The sequence below is a fragment of the Phalaenopsis equestris genome, unplaced genomic scaffold (genome assembly GCF_001263595.1).
Source record: "Phalaenopsis equestris unplaced genomic scaffold, ASM126359v1 Scaffold000028, whole genome shotgun sequence".
NCBI classification, from domain to species: Eukaryota; Viridiplantae; Streptophyta; class Magnoliopsida; order Asparagales; family Orchidaceae; genus Phalaenopsis; species Phalaenopsis equestris.
The window spans coordinates 137058-156575 of NW_018164470.1; the positions used below are offsets into that span (position 1 = coordinate 137058).

At 34.0% G+C, this 19518-nt stretch overlaps 1 protein-coding gene across 1 annotated transcript in view; it reads left to right on the forward strand.

The window, feature by feature from the left end:
- Positions 1-16077, forward strand: part of LOC110018627 (zinc finger CCCH domain-containing protein 19-like) — a 32890-nt gene extending 16813 nt beyond the window's left edge. The window contains exons 4-11 of the mRNA XM_020715989.1: positions 7318-8476; positions 8617-8744; positions 12147-12206; positions 12298-12348; positions 12452-12522; positions 13162-13313; positions 13443-14501; positions 14579-16077. Coding sequence (XP_020571648.1) covers positions 7318-8476; positions 8617-8744; positions 12147-12206; positions 12298-12348; positions 12452-12522; positions 13162-13313; positions 13443-14501; positions 14579-16029 — 4131 coding nt within the window. The 3' untranslated portion in view covers positions 16030-16077. The remainder of the gene's footprint in view (positions 1-7317; positions 8477-8616; positions 8745-12146; positions 12207-12297; positions 12349-12451; positions 12523-13161; positions 13314-13442; positions 14502-14578) is intronic.
- Positions 16078-19518: the final 3441 nt, after the last annotated feature.

Here is a 19518-nt window from a genome sequence, read left to right on the forward strand (position 1 = left end):
TATATATATATATATATATGTAAATTAAAACGTCCTTCCGAAGCGGGCGACGAGATTTCGATTCCGGCGACCGACAACTTCTTACGGACGACCCCCAAACAACATCTTTTTTTTTTTTTTTTTTTTTTTTTTTTTTTAAGTGGCGACACCTTCATAGTATCTTTATTTTTTTTCTTAGCATCTATCATAGTGTGGAATATATTGGTAAAGTTTTTCTCTATTTGCATAAAATCAGGATTATGTTCAATAAATTCTTCTGCTAATATGGTGGATCTAAAAACATTTTCTTTTTTGTTCCTTTGTGATTTATACCATAATTTGAAATTTGACAATTAGATAGCATGGGCGAATCAACTATCTTTGAGATTGAGCTAATAATTTATTATAACTGATGCTTACTTAATCAAGGAGGAGGCTTAGATTTTTCAAATTTTCTTTTGATAAATGCATTCTTATTTTATCTGAATGACTAATTAGTGAGCAGAAACATCATGAGCTTTTTTTTATTTATTTAAGTAAAATTTTTCAACATAATAATGTAATATGAACAAACTAACATTTCAACAATGCTCCAAGTTCATAACATTGTATATGTATGAAAATTGAAGATAGTTCACAAGACTTGCATTCATCTGAAAATTTTGCTTTGTAAAAATATCTTGTGAGCATATCACATCTTATAAGATTTTTCGCTCATCACAAATTAGTTTTCTCTTTTGGTTTTGCGATTAATTAGTGTGAGAAACATTAAAAAATTTTATCATACACATTTCTAATTGTTGGTTATAGATTTTATTATTACTAGCCAACATGAATAAGAAAATACAGCTTTGACTATATGCGCTAAATAATTGACATATAAATCAAGTGTGATGTTGCATGACTCAACAACAAAGAGTAAGTACGATTGAAGTGCTTTCATGCTTCTTTTTTGATGGATGACTAAATAAATTTTGTTTGCTTTCTCTCCCATAGTGCCATCTCACATGTCTAATAAAGTATATTGATGCATATAATCTTTGCAGACATGAAATGAGTGTTAAGTGGAATAAACAATTGTATGAAACTTTTTAATATTTGCATTATTTTTTGCTTTGTGGCTTGAATTTGGTTATTCCATGAAATCTACATTATATATTTTTTTACGTCATCCTTGTAGTATAAAATATAACCCTTAATATAATACTGTATTTTTTATGAGCTAAAATTTAATTTGGATACGGCTTTTTTTATGTATAAGTCTTCTAGAATTAAATTTCTCTTTAGGTTAATCCCTGAATAAAGAAATACAACTTAATTGTATGACGTTAAATAATTGACTTATAAATGAAGTATGACATTGCATACCTCAATAATAATGTCTAAGTACGATTGACGCGCTTCCATGCTTCTTTTTTGATGGATGACTAAACAAATTCAATTTGCTTGCTCTACATGGTGGTATCTCAGATGCTTAGCAGAGCGTATAGATTTGTATAGTCTTTGCAGATGTGGAATAAGTGGTAAGTAGAAAAAACAATTATATGAACTTCTTTCTGTTTGTGCCACTTTTTGCTTTGTGGCTTGAATTTTGATATTCCATAAATTCCACATACAATTTTTATTTCTTACTGTATAATGGAAACATTAATATGGTAATCTATTTTTTGTGAGCTAAAATTTAATTTTGATAACAATTTTTTTTGTTATGTATAAGTCTTCTGGAATTAAACTTTCCTTCGGGTTAATCTCTTTTAATAGGCCTGCTAACTAACTGATTAAAACATTCTTGTGACATGTTATATTCAGTTATATTGAGCTTTTTCACAACATCAAATATTTCAGAGTGATTTTTGTAACCATCTTATAATAATAATTATGTTGCATTCAATAGTTCATTGAGATTTTGAGCTTCTATATTCAGTGGATCCTTCAGTATTGCTTCTACAAATTGGGATCTTGCTGAATCAAATGCCATTTCTTCATGTCTATTAAATTTATATTAGTTTGAAGCTCTAAAAAGCTCGTCAAAGCATAATTTTGACCATCATATTGTGTCATGTGAAGTTTAGAACCAGTACTTTATTTGGAACCCTCTACCATATAAATCCAACCCGACTTCATCATACATTAAATATGCTTGATTCTTGTGTCTAATATATGGACTTCCAAACTTTTCCTCTGAAAGACAAATAAGAATTTGAGACATCATGTGCACGAAGTACTCTATTTTATTTAGGAATTCATCAGTTTATTTTTTCTGGTTCTTATGCAACTTATTATACATCGATGATATTTCCATTGCAGATGTTTGTGTATTGTGCAACGATAAATAAAACTCAATAAGATTTTAACCTTTGATTGTAAATTGCATATGAATACATTGAATTGTTTAAACTTATCAATTTAAATACCTAATAGTTGCGTATCTATGCATTTAAGCCCAACAATCAAGCACTTAGGTGGAATAAAAGATGGTTTTAGAGTACGAAGAATAATGCATACCATTGAAAAAATTGAGATGATCACAACATCGGAACTTTAACTAACCATGAATTTGTTAATGGGTTAAAAAAATATTGATAAAATTGAATTTAACAACTTCTAGGTAAATTAACTTTCTTAAGCGAATTTAACCTAGGGAAATAAACAAGAACTACTAATTAAATAAAACTTTGTTAAGTGAATTTAACCTTGGGGAAGAAATTAAACATAGGGTTTAGTTAAATTTGTGTAGATGTAAGCTAAAGATTAATAGATCTAACCCCCTAACACAAATATAGTGTAAGATAGATGATTTCAAACAAATTTTTAAAACTCATATAAGAAATTGTATAATTTATCAAAATCTTCAAATTGATAGAACATAAAATTTAACTGATAAAATCTCAAATTGATAGTTCTAAAAAATAGCGGATGAGCTTTGGTTCTATAAAGAAATTAGAAGAAATTTACTGTTTGGGTGTGTTTTGAAGGTGCTAGGGCGATGGGAACTGTGTCAGCATACAAAGCATCGAAGTAAAGAAAAAAAGGAAGCATGGCGTTGGGAACTGTGTAAGCAGACAGAGCATAGAAGTAAAGAAAAAAGGAAGAATGGGGTTTCGTTGGGCTCAATATAATAGGCATTTTCGGCAAACATTTTGGCGGATGTTTCATCGGACCACTGAAAATTCTGCTGGTTTCAAGTAATAAATGAACCTGCTGAGTTTTCATAGTAAAGCCTGTTGGAAAATTTTAATGGAAAATTCCGTCGCAAAAAAATCGCAGCTAATTTCTGATGGATTGAGTCCACTTGTAATTCCGTTAGCTTTGGCTCTTTTTTCTGTTGTGATTAGTTCTGGCTTTTTTTTCTGTAGTGATTGCATGAGGTAAGAAATGGTTTTGCTAGGTTTCTATAATGTTGATTGAGGTGGAGCAGATGTGTTTTACTCTACTTTTAATCTGCTCGGTAACAGATAAACTTATTTGGTATGTTTGTATAGCTTCATAATTGTTATTCAAAGGAGTTTTACTTGAAGGAGGTTACCTTGATGAGAGCCCAAATGCCTACTATCTTTGAAAATGCAGACTATTTGCATTGCGATGATCAACTTAAGTATGAAATTTATAGTATTAAGTTGAAAAAAAAAATGTTAGGCATCTGTATGCGCATGTCTAGAATGATATGCTATAATTAATATCAAGACCTTTTGGGTTTTTCTTTGGTCTTTGTTGAGGTCTCTATTTGACTTCACTTAGTTAAGGTTGCTATCCATGGCTCCTTCTCTTCATTGTTGATGATTCACGGGCTTCCTCTGTTGTTGTACTACACCTCCCATTCATCAACTTTTTCTCTTATTGATCAACTGTTCTTTGCGCACTATGAATCCATTACTTTCTGTTATTGCTATTGTTTCATGACTTTTGTTGCTAAATCTGTCAAGAGCTGTAAACATTTGGCTTTGGTGGCACTCTGTCAAAAGCCAATTCCTCTAATTATGCTTTCTAAAGAATCTGATTGCAGTTCTACGATTTGTGGAAGCTATTTTGAATCATTTTTGTAAATATAAATGTTGTCTGTGGCATGTTCAGAACTTGTTACCTGCTGTTTAAGATTTTTAAAATCATTAGCAATTCTTGATTTTTCTTGTATTTAATTTCTTGATTAAGAGATTTCAAGCATTTGGGAGAAGTTATCTTTTTGTACAGGCATGCCATGTTATGTTTTTTGGTGAATACTCTTGGTGTTTCTTTTTCTTATCCTCTCCTTTTAGATTTTCCAGTTATTGGTTTGAAAGTGGGTGTATGATCGTATTTTCTATATCTCGATTCCCGTTGATTGCATAAATTTTAATCATGTGTACCTCCTTGTAATCTCATTTCTAGAAGTTAATGTTTAGTGCGAAGCTATAATATTTTCATTTGAATTGGCTTTTGTTACTTCTAGGTTTTCATGAATTATAATCAACGGTTGCTCAGGCTTAATAGCTTAGGTCATGCAAATCTTACATTTTTGTTGCATGATGTTTTACTTTTACTTAGATCTGCATCCTATATTAAACTTGGTATTAGGTTTAAGGTTTTGTCAGCGTGAGATGTTGATGTGGGTTTTAATATTAGGTTATTTAGCTAATGAACAAAGGGACACACCAACACACCATGGAAAATTTTAAAAATGAGTTAAGTTTGGTACACAACAATAACAACAACAAGCCTTTATCCCACTAGGTGCTACATGAATCCTTCTGCTCCATGGTGTCCTATGGAGTTCCTGTTTTCATTTAAATGAAAGAATATATATATGATACACAAATAGGACACAATGGAGAAAAAGGATTCACGTAGTCAACCCCGTTTAGTAGGATAAAGGTTTGTTTTTGTTGTTGTATCCCATGCAATAAAGCTTTCCTAACATCATGTTGTTGAAGTTGGCAATTGAAGTGTTGGCTTGAGATATCATTATTGTCATCGTGTTCAATCTTTGCCACAGGGTGAATGTCTCTTGATAGGCAACTTTATATGTTTATATATAACCCTTTGCTACTAATTTTGCTTTGTATCGTTAAATAAAACCATTTATCTTGTAATTCAGAGTAAAAACCCATTTTCATTCTACTATTTTCTTTTTCCCAGGCTTGTTGATGATCTCCAACATGTTATTTTTCTTTAATGCAATCCTTCTGTCTCATAGCATTTTTTTCATTTATTTATTGAGAATGACTCAACTAAAATTTTTGGGATAGAGAACATGAAAGTTTTATGGAGATGAGAAAGTCGTTTAAGTGATATGCCGTGAGACAATAGGTGTAAAGGTTAGGTCATGTAACTTCTGGTAGATTCTTTAACAATAAGAAGATTAATGCCATTTTCATTGGGAAAATTAACACTTAATATGTTTTCAATCTTCACTAATAGTACCACAGATGGTATTTGAAATTGTATCAATTTCAGTATTGCTCTTCTTGTTTGAGTTAACTTGAGTGCATCTCGTAGAGTCATAAATCTAGATAAATTTGTGATTGACATGTGCAGATGCAGGTAGAGGAGTAGATTCAATGGTCTCGGGGACATTTTGTTCAAGAATCAATATGGTGATGTCGAGATCATTTTGAGTTGGCAGAAATAGATTAGAAGTGTGTTCTCGTTGACAAAACTAGATGTGTTACAATCTTTATCTTCTATAGTTTGAGATCTCCCCCTGAGGATAAGATTCTGTGATATACGGAAGTTGATAACTCTTATATTATTTTGGTATGAGAGAGTGTTTTAGAAACATACTCGATACACTACGAACTAAATTAATACAGAAACAACTGAGGTTTCCATTTTCCACACCTGATATGTGAGTGAATTATTCATGCTCAAACTTGGCTTTTAACGTTTGTTCATTCTGTTTGAATCAGATAAAAGCATAGAAAATGATTAACAATGATAGCATTGTTTTGTGATTTGTGAATTTGGGGTGTTGGCTTGAAAGTTCTCATGATTGGGATTATAAGTGAGTTGTTGGTGAGATGCTTTAGGCAGCAATCATAAAGCTTATGCCAAATTTCATGAAAAGAAACAAAATGTGATGAAAATGTGTTCTTTTAAAAAAGATAACTAGAAAAGCTCAAGTGAAATTTATTGGTTACCAAAAAATTTACTTAAAAAATCGTCAATTAAGATTCTAGAAAGGCATGACCATTGGAGGCAATACATAAAGTTAAACCCGTTGTTTGGTGTGGGCTTAAAATACTGCATAACTTTAAATCTAGAACTGTTCCATTTGCAGATTAACCAACTATAAGCTTGAATATGCTTTGGCGAGTCCATTGCATGAAGACTTGTCTCATAATAATTTAGCATTTAGCAAGGAATGAAAAGTTCTTGTGGCGTGATAAATCTTGAGAGAATTAAACCGCATCAGTATGACATTACTCAATGTTAATGTATGTGCAATGGGGTTTGTTGGATTTGAAGCTCGAAAGACAAACAAAGAGCATGCTTTATCTAATCAAAGTGCACGCCATAGGAAATGTTACATTTATCATGATATTTAAAAAAATTTCTATAAAACATAGTTGTAAATTGATACATTTTATTGTAAGTTAAGAACTAATAATATATTATTAACAATTAGTATTAATTTAAGAAAACTAAAGAGATATTTTATTTCTTTACGAAAAATTTGTTCGAACAAAAATTTTCAAAAGTAAAAATTAAGAAATAATAGAAGGTATAAAGCAAAGTGAGGTCATCTATATTGTGTGAGGTCATTTGTGTAACTCAGCTCTTGTTGTGCTTCGGCGCGTATTGTGTAACTCTTATTGTGCCGGTTGGTGTCTGCGATTCCAATGTGATGGAGAATGTCCAAGTGTAATGAGAGAGAATTTCTGTAGCTGATTAAAAACAAAATAGTAACATCTTGAACTGCAGCCGAAAATAATAACTTACCGCATTTTGACTTCTGACTTGCACCCACAAGCCAAGAGCGTTAAACATGCACATCACTATGCCGACATGCTTTCAAGTAGAGCACAAAATGATGTTTTCCTATCGAACTGCTCCACTTCAAAAGTGCTCTTTTGACATCACTGTTATTGCTATGAATTTTAGGAGAACATTGAACTTCTCTTGTGGTTTTTCAAAGTAAGTCTTGCCTTCATTTGTGAAAATGGATGCTTCATGGGATTAACTAGGGCATTCATACTTTTATTTATGTTGTTTTTAATTTCATGTTTGTGGAGTATTATATTTTGGTGTAGCATTTGATTTCAAATAAACTCTTCTCATTTATTTTTTCTTGTATGCTATACATACCAATCAATGATGATGATTTCTACTTACATATATGTTTTTTGATGATTAATTGTGTAGGATGGAGTAGATTTTAATGATCGTAGCTGTTGGGAGTTCCTTTTCAAGGACTACTGGTTAGAGTTGAAAGGTAAGCTATCACTGAACTTAGATGAAATAGCAAAGGCTAGAGTTGCATCAAAGGTCTGTAGTATAGACATTGCGAATGAGGAATCTTCAGATGATGAACAAGGAGCCAGTTCAGACAGATTCTCAGCTTGTCAAGATGAAAGTATTTTATCAAAAAAGAAGTTGAACCTTTCAAGGACTCCCTGTGAGATATCCGGGAAAGACGTTCAAATTGAAAGGATGTCCCCGCCTGAAAGTACTTCCAGAAAGAGAATGAAAAAGCATTCAAGGAATGCTAACAGTTTGATAAAAGAGGAAAAGACTGAATTCTCAACGGTTCACCAGGGGAGCCCCTTATTGATTAAGGTGAAAAAGAGGTCTAGAAAAACTGTCAATGAGGAGGGCACAGCTAATGATACTGAAAGCGAGGTTCCTGCTTTTAAAAAAACTTCAAGAAAGAAACATAAAAGGAAGTCAAGAAGAGCCGCTGAAGAGAACTTGCTTGGAGATGTGGATAAAGGACCAACAACTGCCCTTGAGGATGATAATTGGGCTTCAAAGGAGCTATTGGCTTTCGTGTCACATGTGAAAAATGGTGATAAGGGTATCCTTTCACAATATGACGTTCAAGAACTTCTACTTGATTATATAAAGGTAAACAAACTTCGTGATCCACGAAGAAGGAGCCAAATCATATGTGATAAAATGCTACTAGCACTATTTGGTAAATCACGCGTTGGACACTTTGAAATGCTGAAGCTTATCGAGTCTCACTTTCTTATTAAGGTCTCATCACCCGAGTCAGATGAAAAACAAGGAGGTGACACAAATCTCATTGAAATGGGAAATGAAGTAATCAATGATTTGATGATTACAAATAAAAGATGTATAACATGGAAACGAGTGGATAGCAAGCTACAAGCCAACTTTTATGATTATGCAGCGATTGATGTTTACAACATAAACATGATGTATTTGCGACGTTCTTTGATGGAAGAGCTTCTTGATGACATGAGCACCTTTAGTGAAAAGGTTTTTGGATCATTTGTGAGAATTAGGGTCACTGCTTCTAGTCAAAAACAAGAAGTTTATCGGTTAGTGCAAGTGGTTGGTGAGTGTAACTGCATCCCGATTCTCACACATACCCACACCTACAACTATTTACATATCCAAATTTTATCCTTTTATTTTATTTCTTATTGATATCTTAAGCAAAACATAGATTTGCCTATCCTCTTTCTATTTTTTCAGGATGCGGAAAAGCACCTGAGGAATACAAAACGGGGAAAAGGGCGACAGATGTGATGCTTGAGATTATAAATTTAGACAAGAAAGAAGTAATAACTATTGATATCATTTCAAATCAGGACTTCACAGAGGTAAATTTGGTTGAATTAGTTGATATTATTTTGTTCTCTTGGGTTTTTTGCCAAGCTGAATAAGCATGGACCTTTTGTTTGATAATGCTATCAATTTTTTTTGAGTTAACTGCTAATTTTTTATAGTTCAGCCATCAGAATTTTTTGGTCATTTGACAAAAAGGTGAATTCTAGCTTCAAATCACTATATGGAAAAGGAAAAAAGACAAGTTTCATTGTCATTTGACTCAGCAAGGGTAGTGATAGACGGAGATTTCTTGGATACTTTTTGGATTTAGATGAATTTAAAATATTCATCTGCAGAAATAGAGAGTCTCAACTCTGAGAGGCTTCATTAATAGTGACCATGCGACCTGATTGTTACCCATAACCCTTTTGATTTATTTGAGCAACTTCTGACACGTTCTTTTCATATGACCTGTTTCATAGCAGTAGTAGCAAATTGCCCTCGAGCCTTGACTCTCATTTCCATAACTGTGCTTAGATTAAGGTTTATTAATCTGTTTTTTTCTTTTTTTTTGGTTAGCAAGAGCATTAGGTTGTTGTAAGGAAAATAATGCATTTAATTCTTCATAAAAATGCTTAAAGTGTATGTGATATGTGTTAGTGATTGGTCTTGTTCAACTCGATAAGACTATTTACATGTATTAAAGATTCGAGAAATATTTTATCTCCCAAAAAACACAATTGCCAATTCATCCATTGCATATTTAACAAAGTCAGAATGAGTTTGATCAGGTTAAATAGAGTTTTATATTTGTATGAATAACATGACATCAGCTCTCATTCACTCAGAATAATTTAAATTAGTCTCAGCTGGGAGATTATCATTAAGGTGACTCTTGTGAAATACTTTTTAAGTAGAGTCACACAGTTTTTTTCCAATAAAAGCATTTGAATTCCATTTAATTTTTCATCCATAATTTTAGATGTTGATGAAACCAAATCGTCATAATATATTTTTGTCTCATGACCATGATCATGATTGTCCCCAAATATTCAAGGAGACTGAATTAGTACTGAAGGATGAGTTGAAGGGTGAGATGAAAACTATAGACAAATGTTTCCGAGTTGTAGGAGACAAACGACTCGACAAACAATTTAATGACCTTCGAAGACAAACAAACCCAAATGAGGCCGACAAAGCTGAAAGAAGCAGCCAAAGAAGACACCGATCTGGCAAAGATGAAGCAGACCGACGCGGATAGTGCTGTTCAACCTAGACAAAACGTATGATGACGAAGCAGGCATTGTCAATCGATGGCCGAATCCCATCACATGTTGAAGGCGAACAACGCCTAACAAAGCAGACATTGCTTATTGATGCCCTAATCCCATCTTAGGATGAAGGCGAAGCAGACAAAGTTATGTGTGTCTTTGATACCATGTGAAGGAAAACTTCCTTTTTTTTCTTATTCGCTAATTGAAAATGTATGTTATATATTTATATATACTCCAATCTCTATAGATTAGAAATATTTTTAATAAAGGAAAGATCCTGCAATTAGATCTCTAAAGTAGGTTTCCTATTTATTAGATTTCTTATAATCAAGCTTCCTAATATACAAACATCATATCTAGTACTTCATAATAGGTGTTATGGAGGGATAGTAAATAACTAAAGAAAGAAAAAAGTTAATTACTTAATCTTATTCACAATAAGGGCACAGTTGAAGCCACTAGGCACAAAACAAAAAGAGGAAAATTAGTCAAATATTTTATTCAACAAATAAAATAGGTCATTACATACTAACTCTATTTATAAAGTTTTTATTAAGCTAAATTCAAAAAAGCATAAGGTAATTTTGAAGTGAAAAGCAGGTGGTCATTAATGGATGAATGTGCCAACCCTTCTGAATTATTTTTTATTATTGTCCGCCCATATATGTCTCTAATTTTGAAATTTAAAAAAGATTGGATACTAACTATGAAATTTAATTAATAAAATACAAATTTAATTTTTCTTTTTAATTGCGCTCTTGTGATGGTTCTTTGATTGGGCACTCTTGTTTAGGTATGTAAATGGATATTTGACTTTATTTTCTTGATCTACATGTTGGGCTACATCACACGTGCATATTAGATAGTGCATATCTTTTTATTGTAAAGTCTTTTGCATCGCTGATGCCCACTGTAGCTGTCATCTTGCCCATTCTCTTAGGATGGTGAGGATGGGAAGGGAAAATATGATGAAGACTACCAAATGATAAGATGAGTCGTGATGAGTTCTCATTCATTTTTTGTAGGCCTCAAATCATGTGAGTCACTTTGCCCCTAAGCAGCTACATTTGCTGATAATTGATGGTCTCCACATCAATCCTTGTAGTCAAACTCAGATTGTATAGAGGCTGATAAATGATCTTTGTGTGAGGGGAGAAAATGAAAGAATTTTTAGTCTTTAGTTCAAATCCACATTGAAAGCAAGTGAAATTTAAAATAATGGGTAATTATCGTGCACAAGAAATTCACCCTTTCTTAAGACATGATCAAAATTTTACACATAGTAGAACCCTAGTGATAGTTGAGTTGGTTCATGCAAAGATGAGTCATAGCTTTAGGATTAGTCATACAAATCTTGATTGGTAGCATTGGCTGTGATTTGCTTAGCTTGAAGCACCTAATTGGTTGCTGAAGTCTCCTTGTTCGGCTCAACCAGAGTTCATAGTTAAATTTGGAGATAATCAAGCTCTACTCTGATGCTGAACAATTTAGACAAAAAAATCAGTTTTACACATAGTATTACATAAGCATGCACCCGTAAAAAAATAAAGGATGCTTTTCCCACAGCTGCATGAAGCTTGCCAACAAGAGTGATCTATGATAATTTATCTAGATCAAGCGGACATGAAACTTAAATTTTTTAATTAATCACCTCTTAATCTATAAGGAATATTTGGAAGTCCACTTATTTATTTGCTTGGGAGATTGGCCCAATAAATGCTTTTTTACTAACCACGCAAACTCTCTAAGACAAATAGACTTTGGGCTAAAATTATCGACAAAATGAAAAAAAAAAGCTGCACACCTAGCTGCAAAGCACCAACATTGGCCCATGGTAGAATCTCAGTAGGATAATTAGGTTCTAATTCCTTTGATTTTGAACTGAATTGAGTAAAAGGAGAATGGAACAATTCTTCTTCTTCAATTGTTATGCTTTTTGAAGGATTTGGAAAAACTTTGTTACCATAAATATGTATGCTGGTAAATAATGTTTCAATGCTGTATATATGTTAATGTTGATTTTGATAAGCTTTGGAAAGCATTACTGATTATTGTTTTGTGTTATTTGATACCTTAATTTGCAGTAATAAATCAGTTGTGGTTATCTTTATGTTATTTTTATTTGTGTGAATTATTTTGTCTTGTATTTTGAAATTTTCTAATTTACTTTTTGTTTTCTAGGAGGAGTGCAAGCGCTTACGGCAGAGCATAAAATTTGGGTTTATCAGTAGGCTGACAGTGGTAATGCTAATTTTACAATTCTTAGTTATTATGTAACCTAATCATGTATAGCAATGCTTCTGAACTGGTTCATGATATTTTTTTATTTCAGGGAGAAGTTCAAGAAAAAGCGAGGGTTCTACATGCTGTGAGGGTCAGTGATGTAAGTTCCTCAAATCTTGCACAGCCTGGAGGATGTATATATGCACTTTGAATTTTCTAGTATGTTTACTTTTTTCTTTGCCATGCCCGTGCTTCTTTCACAGCATTTGGAAAGTGAAAAATTACGGCTCACCCATCTTCGTGATCGTGCAAGTGAAAAGGGAAGAAAAAAGGAATATCCTTTCTGTGAAATGGTTGAGTTAGTTATATTTTCAGTTTGGATTTAATAATTTATGCAGAGTTAACATCCTTAATTTGTGCTTTTAAAATGATAAGTATTTTTATATTAAATTATTTGTGTAGGCTAACTTAGGCAAATGTACTTCTTATATCACAACAGTTGGAAGCGGATTCAGTACAAATGCAATATTATATTTTTTGTGGAGGATTCTATATCAGCTTGTTTTAGCTTTGTATTTCATTTCAATGAATTAGTTATTTAATATATTTTTTTTATTTCAATTGTTTCATATTCATTGGACCTGTCTTTCCTGGAGTGTTGTGTTTATGCATTTTTTCGTGCCATCTGATTTTGTGATATGCAGATTTATGAGACCTTTTTATATCAAAATTTTTTATTTAGGTCTGCTTGGTTTGGTGAAAAGTATGATGTAAAGTGATTAAATGCTTAGCAAATTTTGCAATTGGCTTTAAGTTGCTTTTAGTAGTTTATTTTGTTATAATCGCACTGCAAAGTAGTTGGTTGGTTGCATCTACTTTTTTTAGTGGTTTATTTTGCACTTTTTCAGCCAAAGTTCTTTTAGCGAAGATGTTGTTTTCATTTTACTTGTTTGCTACCTTAACTATGTTTTACGCATAGAGAATGTGTAGAAAAGTTGCAGCTTCTTAACTCTCCTGAAGAGCAAATGAAGAGGCTTGAAGCACCCGATATACATGTTGACCCGAAGATGGATCCTAGCTATGAGTCTCCTGAGGAAGATGGAGATGAAGATGAAAATAAAGAAGGTGCCGTAAGCCTTTTTGTTGTTCCTTTATGTTAGTTTTACTATATTTGCAACGCACCCCATAAGTTCCAATTTGATTTATGCTTCTTGGAGGCTTTGCTGTTATTATGATTTTACAATATAAATGCAGGTAATCCGATGGAACCTACCTTCAAGGGAAGGGAGTTAATTTTCCCACAAAAAGAAGATGGCTATAATTGGAGTGGAGCACCAAAGAGCTCCAACAATGTCGATGCAATGGGTAGAGCTAGATATAATACTGATTTTCAGAGCATGGAGCTACAATCGACTATGGATGTAAGAGCAAGTGAGTTTCTTCCCCAAAAAATAGATGAGAAGATTCATGTAGAAACTCAAAAAATCGAGTCAAAAGCACCTGCTGTTGAGCCTTTGTCAGAAAATAAAGAACCTTTGAGGGAATCGGTCGTCCAAATTGAGCCTAAATTGGAAACTTTACCCGCTAAAGTTGATCCTCAATCTAATACCATTGAGACTGAGAAGCTATGGCACTATAAAGATCCATCTGGAAAGATTCAGGGGCCATTCTCAATGGTGCAGTTGAGGAAGTGGAGTAAACACTTCCCATCTAACTTGGGAATATGGAGAAAATGGGAAAGGCAAGAAGACTCCATATTGCTAACCGATGCACTTGCTGGGAACTTTCAGAAGGACCTGCCTGCGTGGGTAGTTGAGGATATCAAGCCCACACAACTTGTGAAAACTAGTGAAACAACTTTAGTGGGGAATTCAGCTGATTTGAGCTCCAGTTCCCCTTCTATCATCAATACGAGTAAAATGCATGGAACAGCTACTTCACTTTCGATTTACATAGAAAAAGGCAATCATTCGAAGTCTGATTATGCAGGTGTTCCTGCTGGCCAGTCTTCTCTCGGGTCACATTTGGTGTATCAAAATACTGCTCCTCAGAATGATCAGTCTGTCAGTATTGCTGCTTGCACTGATTTAATTGCCAACTTGGACAATAAGCATGGCACAGGAAACTCTGATTTTTATAAAACTTCTATACATGAACAGGTAGTGGTGAATGCTGTAAATTCTGAATCGACTCAACAGGTATCCTTTGACTTGCATAATCAGCCTGCAGTCATTCCATCTGAAATGGATCCGGGCAAGGAGTTTCTTGAACAACCTGGCACAACTCCTGGAAGAACCACTTTATCCATGCATGGTAAGGGATTGAATTTCTTACAATTTTTCGTCTTTGCACCTCAGAACTTTTACTTGACTAATGTGTTTTTCTTAAAGGGAATAATATACAACCAAGGACTGACGTAGCAGGTGAGGTATCAGCATTCGATGGATATGCTACTCAGAAGCATGACTTAGCTATTCTTCTTAATTCAGACAGTTGCAGTAATCATGCTGTATCTCAGTTGACAGATAAGTTGATTGACCACAGTACTTCTAGTACAGAGTCTAATACAGTGCCACAAGTACCTCCATGTGATCTTTCCCACACAAGGTTTCAAAAGGTTGGAGCATTAGATGTGAAGTCTGCAGTAGCATCTAATGCTTTGGATTCTGTTTCACCTCAGAGATCAGATGCTTCTACATTACCTAAGGCTGCTCCTGAAATTCTACAGTCAGCATATACCAACTCTTTCACAAAAAATTCAGGCACTTCTTTTGCCACCGTGCACCCACTAAATACATGTGATCAGGCTCAATCCCAAAATGCACATCCTAATCATCTAGTTCCTCAGACTGTCGGTTCAGGTAACTGGAATGTGCCTAATGATGCAAGGGGCAGAGAACAGTCAACACCTTATTTGAATTCGACTACAGTGCTTTCCAGTTTAAGTACCAGTGTTTCTACTTCAGTTAACTGCCAAAACACACTGCTAGTTTCATCTGATGTTTCCAAGCCATTTTCATCTTCACAATTGAGCAATAGCACAAGTGCAGTAACTTTTCAACCACCCAACATGAGTTGGGGTGCTGGGACTCCAGAAGTTAACAACCAAAGTTGGCAAGTGGCCAATCAATTTCAAAATTTTAGTAACGTGGCAGCTGCAGTTGGAAACTTCCTTTGTGGTTCAGGAATACAAGGTGGCTTTGGAGCTGCAAATAATCTTGGTTGGGGAATGATGGCACAGGGGAACATGAACATGCCTTGGGTAGTACCACCAAATGCAAATTTTGCTTGGGGACAAGGTGTTTCATTTCCGTCTCAAGGAAATGCATCTTCAAATTTTGTTTGGGGAGCTCCACAAGTTAGCACCATCCCAAATGATGGCTGCAGACCAGTGGCACAAGGAAATGTTGCTTCATATCCATTTTGGAATGCCCCTTTGCCGGGGAATACAAGCCAAAATCCTGTTTTTATGCCTGCACCTGTTGTAGGGAATATGAATCAAAATGCCTGGGGAATTCCAAACCAGGTAAATACAGGCGCAATCAACACTCCAAGGATTGGTCATGAAAGCAAAACCTCAACTTGGGATTCAACGAAAGAAAACCCAAGCAACTCAACCTTCCGCAACGACAAGTTTAGAGAAAGGAATTTTGGCTCCAGAAATGGTGATTTTCGTGGCACTGGGTCTGGGTATGGCTCCGGAAGGCAGTCCAGAAATTGGATGCCTTCCGGTAATGCAGAGGGGCCATCTAGACCTCATCCAGAACACCGAAGAATATGCGAGTTCCATGAAAATGGCAACTGCAAAAAAGGTTCATCATGTAATTATATCCATTCATGATCAATGAAGTGGTAAGTTTTGTATAGTTTAATTGAGTTTTCGCTATTTTGATGATTTACTGTTGTGAATTTTTGAAATCCGGCAAAATGTGCTATGTATTATTCAAGTTGCAGTGGGGCCTGCAGTTATGCCGTTCTAACCTTGTGTCATTTCTAGCTTTTGGTTTCAGTTTGATGGCTAGCAGGTTTTCACCACTTATTTACTTATTATTATTTAGTTTGGAAGATCATATTATTACTTGAAAAGATTTTCATATGATTGATGTTAAGTAGCTTAATTTTTTATAGCCTACTAAAATATGGAATCAGGACTAACAACATATTACTAAGAAAATGAAAGTTAATCAGATTTTCAAGTAAATATTCAGATAAATTTATGTAAATTAAAAGTTAGAAGATGGAAGTAGTGTTTTGGTGCACTTTATAAATTTGATATTATGGAGTAAATGGCCATGTCTAACATCACATGCTTCAATCTACTGATATGAAATGCACATAAAAGTGACAATTATATGATATGAATTTTGTGCTCTTAATTGTTGCCTTGGTTCTTTTTGTGATGAATGGATCCTTGATTTAATTTCGGAGGGATGTTTTTTTATTGAAAGATTTTAAATTTTTAGATGTTCTAAAATTTTTATATTTTGTTTAGACTTGAGCCCAAAATATTTTATAGCAACTCATTTGATTCACACATTATTTTCAACTCTGTCTACTTGCTTATGTATGATCGGCTTAACAGTTTATTGTAATTATATATATTTATCTGTGTGCGCGTGCGCGTGTGCGTTTGTGTGTGTGTGTGTGTGTGTGATAATTTATTATTTTGTAAATCTTATAAACTCTCTCTAACATAGGAAAAAAAACTCTCTCTAACATAGAAAAAAATATTGCATCAAGACTACGCACGTAGAGTTACATGCAGAGTTCAATGAAATCACGTCATGTAGAAAAAATAAATATGTCTGGTAGCATAAGAGAATATTCAGTAGAGTTACATGCGGAGTCCAATGAAATCACGTCATGTAGAAAAAAAAAATATGTCTGGTAGCATAAGGGAATATTCATCCAATGTTATTCATGTGTTATTGTGTGTTATTCAAGTATTATTGATGTGTTATTGTGTTATTACAACACTAGGAATATTCTCAGAACATAATAACACATGAATAACATGAAATAACACGAGGTGAATATTCCCTTGTGTTACCAGACCGATCATCTCCACGGCGTAATTTCATTAGACTCAGCATGTAATTCTACATGCGGAGTCTTGATGTAATATTTTTTCCTAACATAGAGGATTGGTTTCAAGTATCAAAATTTGTGATTACACTTGTAGACATGATGTTGAAGTTTAATGTTTTTGTAAATACATTTTCTTTTTAAAATGGCTTAAAGGCCGCTTGCAAATAGAATGTTTGATCTATGCTTAATTATTGCTATAGATTTGCTTAACTAGAGAATCTTTTTTTTTTTTAAATTTGTGTTGCAATAGTGTATCAAGAAATGGAAGTCTTTGTCTTAATAGAAGGGATTTTATTCAAAAAAGATACTGTTATTCATGGGACCATACTAATGGTCGAGATGTGCATGAGTCGCTCTTAGCGATTGAAGAAGACACAACTTATGGATTAAATCACAGTTTGTTTCATTTGAAACCCATTCAAATGAATGTCTAACTTAGTTGAAGTGTGAGAGCTTTATGGGATAGTCATTCACACACTTAATTTCTATCTTATTTCATTAGAACTTTCATTCCGCTTACCTTCATACGGTAATTTTGTAGAAATATTTGTTATTTTTAATATTAAATAATTATTTAAAGCATTTTAAGTTATTTTTATTTGACCCTTGTTCTATTTGAGTGATCTCCATATGAAACTTTTCTTTGCTATAAGTGGGAGTGTTGTTGGGGTTCATTTTCATAACTAGTTCAAATTCAAAGTTTTTTCATGGATGGAAGCAAACTTCAGGCTGATTCTTTGGCTTTAACAGAAGTCATCGACTCCTTCATCTGAGAACTATGTCATGTTGTCTGTGATGATAGTTAGAGGTAAACATCTATGTAGATAATGTATGTCTATCTGCGCCCCTTTTTGTTCTGACCAAAGTATGGCCTTCTTAGCTCCATTCTTTTTTTCAAATTCTCCTTTCTAGGTTAACCTTGTTTAGAAAAAAAAAAAAGAAAAAGAAAAACGAAAGACTAAACCATGGACAAACGTTAAGAAGAATAAAAAAGAGTAGTTGCAAAGACATTCATATAGAAAAGTTCTTGTAACATAAATTGGAAAAGAGCGGTCTAAAATAAATCAAATTATACTCAATGCGCAAAAAATTACGAGAATCGTATTCAAAGACACCTCATAACAAAACTAACAGACAAAATCAAATTTTTTTTTATTTGGATTCAAAAGACCTGCCATGATGATTTATCCTCAAAGTCAATTACATCATGGGAGAAAGCCCAACTCATGATATATGATATTGTGTTTGCTTTAGATTGAGTGTGTGGGCGGGTATTACTTTTTGAAGAAGCTGTGAAGTTGCTTCCTGGGAAAACAACTTCACAGTTGCTACCAGAAAGCTAATTCTGAAATAACAGTGAAGTTGTTTAGATAATCTATAGTGCTGCCATGCTTTTTGATGAAAAAGACAATTATGTCCTTATAAATATAAATTAGTTTGATGACTAAAGTTTTCAAAATAGTTGTAGCAGAATAATAAAAAGAGTTTCAACAAAATAAAAAACACATCATAAATCTAAATTTCTCCAATACATCAATCACATGTCATCATTTTATGCAAACTATTATGATAAATAAAAACCATAAATTAGCCATTAATGCTATAATGACATTCATCTTTCTGTGTAATAGATCGTTGATTTCCTAGAACAAGCCCTAGGATAAGAGTCCCCTGCGTGGCCATATCCCTTACAGAGCCGAGTGATTTCATGTTGTGAGCCTTAGGACAAAAATCCCAACGGGTTGGAGTTCCACCTCCCCCTGCTTTGGTTTCCCCAACTTTCCTCGTAGAAGTTAAGATGTTTAGGTATTTGCAAGGTGAGAAAAGCTTTGTAGCTAGCTCACTTTGCAAAGCCTTGAGTGGTTCATGAAAAGTGAAAAGCTTTGTCGCTAGCTCATTTCACGATATCGTGGAGAGCTTTTTCCTCGGAAGCCCAGGGGAGAAACTTCCCACCTGTCTCGCCAAAGCAAGAGGCGGCTATGCCGCACATCCAGGTACCAATGCCCTAGTTTTCCCAGGTGAGATCGTTAGTATGACTGTGGCTTGATATTAAACATGGTCATATGCTTCAAATCACCATTTGCATGTGTGCGCATTGCATGGTGCATCTTGAATTTCTACCTTGCCTCGGTTGACCGCCCCAAGTCGTTCGACAACACCTTATGCCTTGATCTGCTGTCCCGGGCCAATCGATATCACTTGCGCCCAACTAGCCGCCCCAGCCCGTCGACGTCACTTTTTG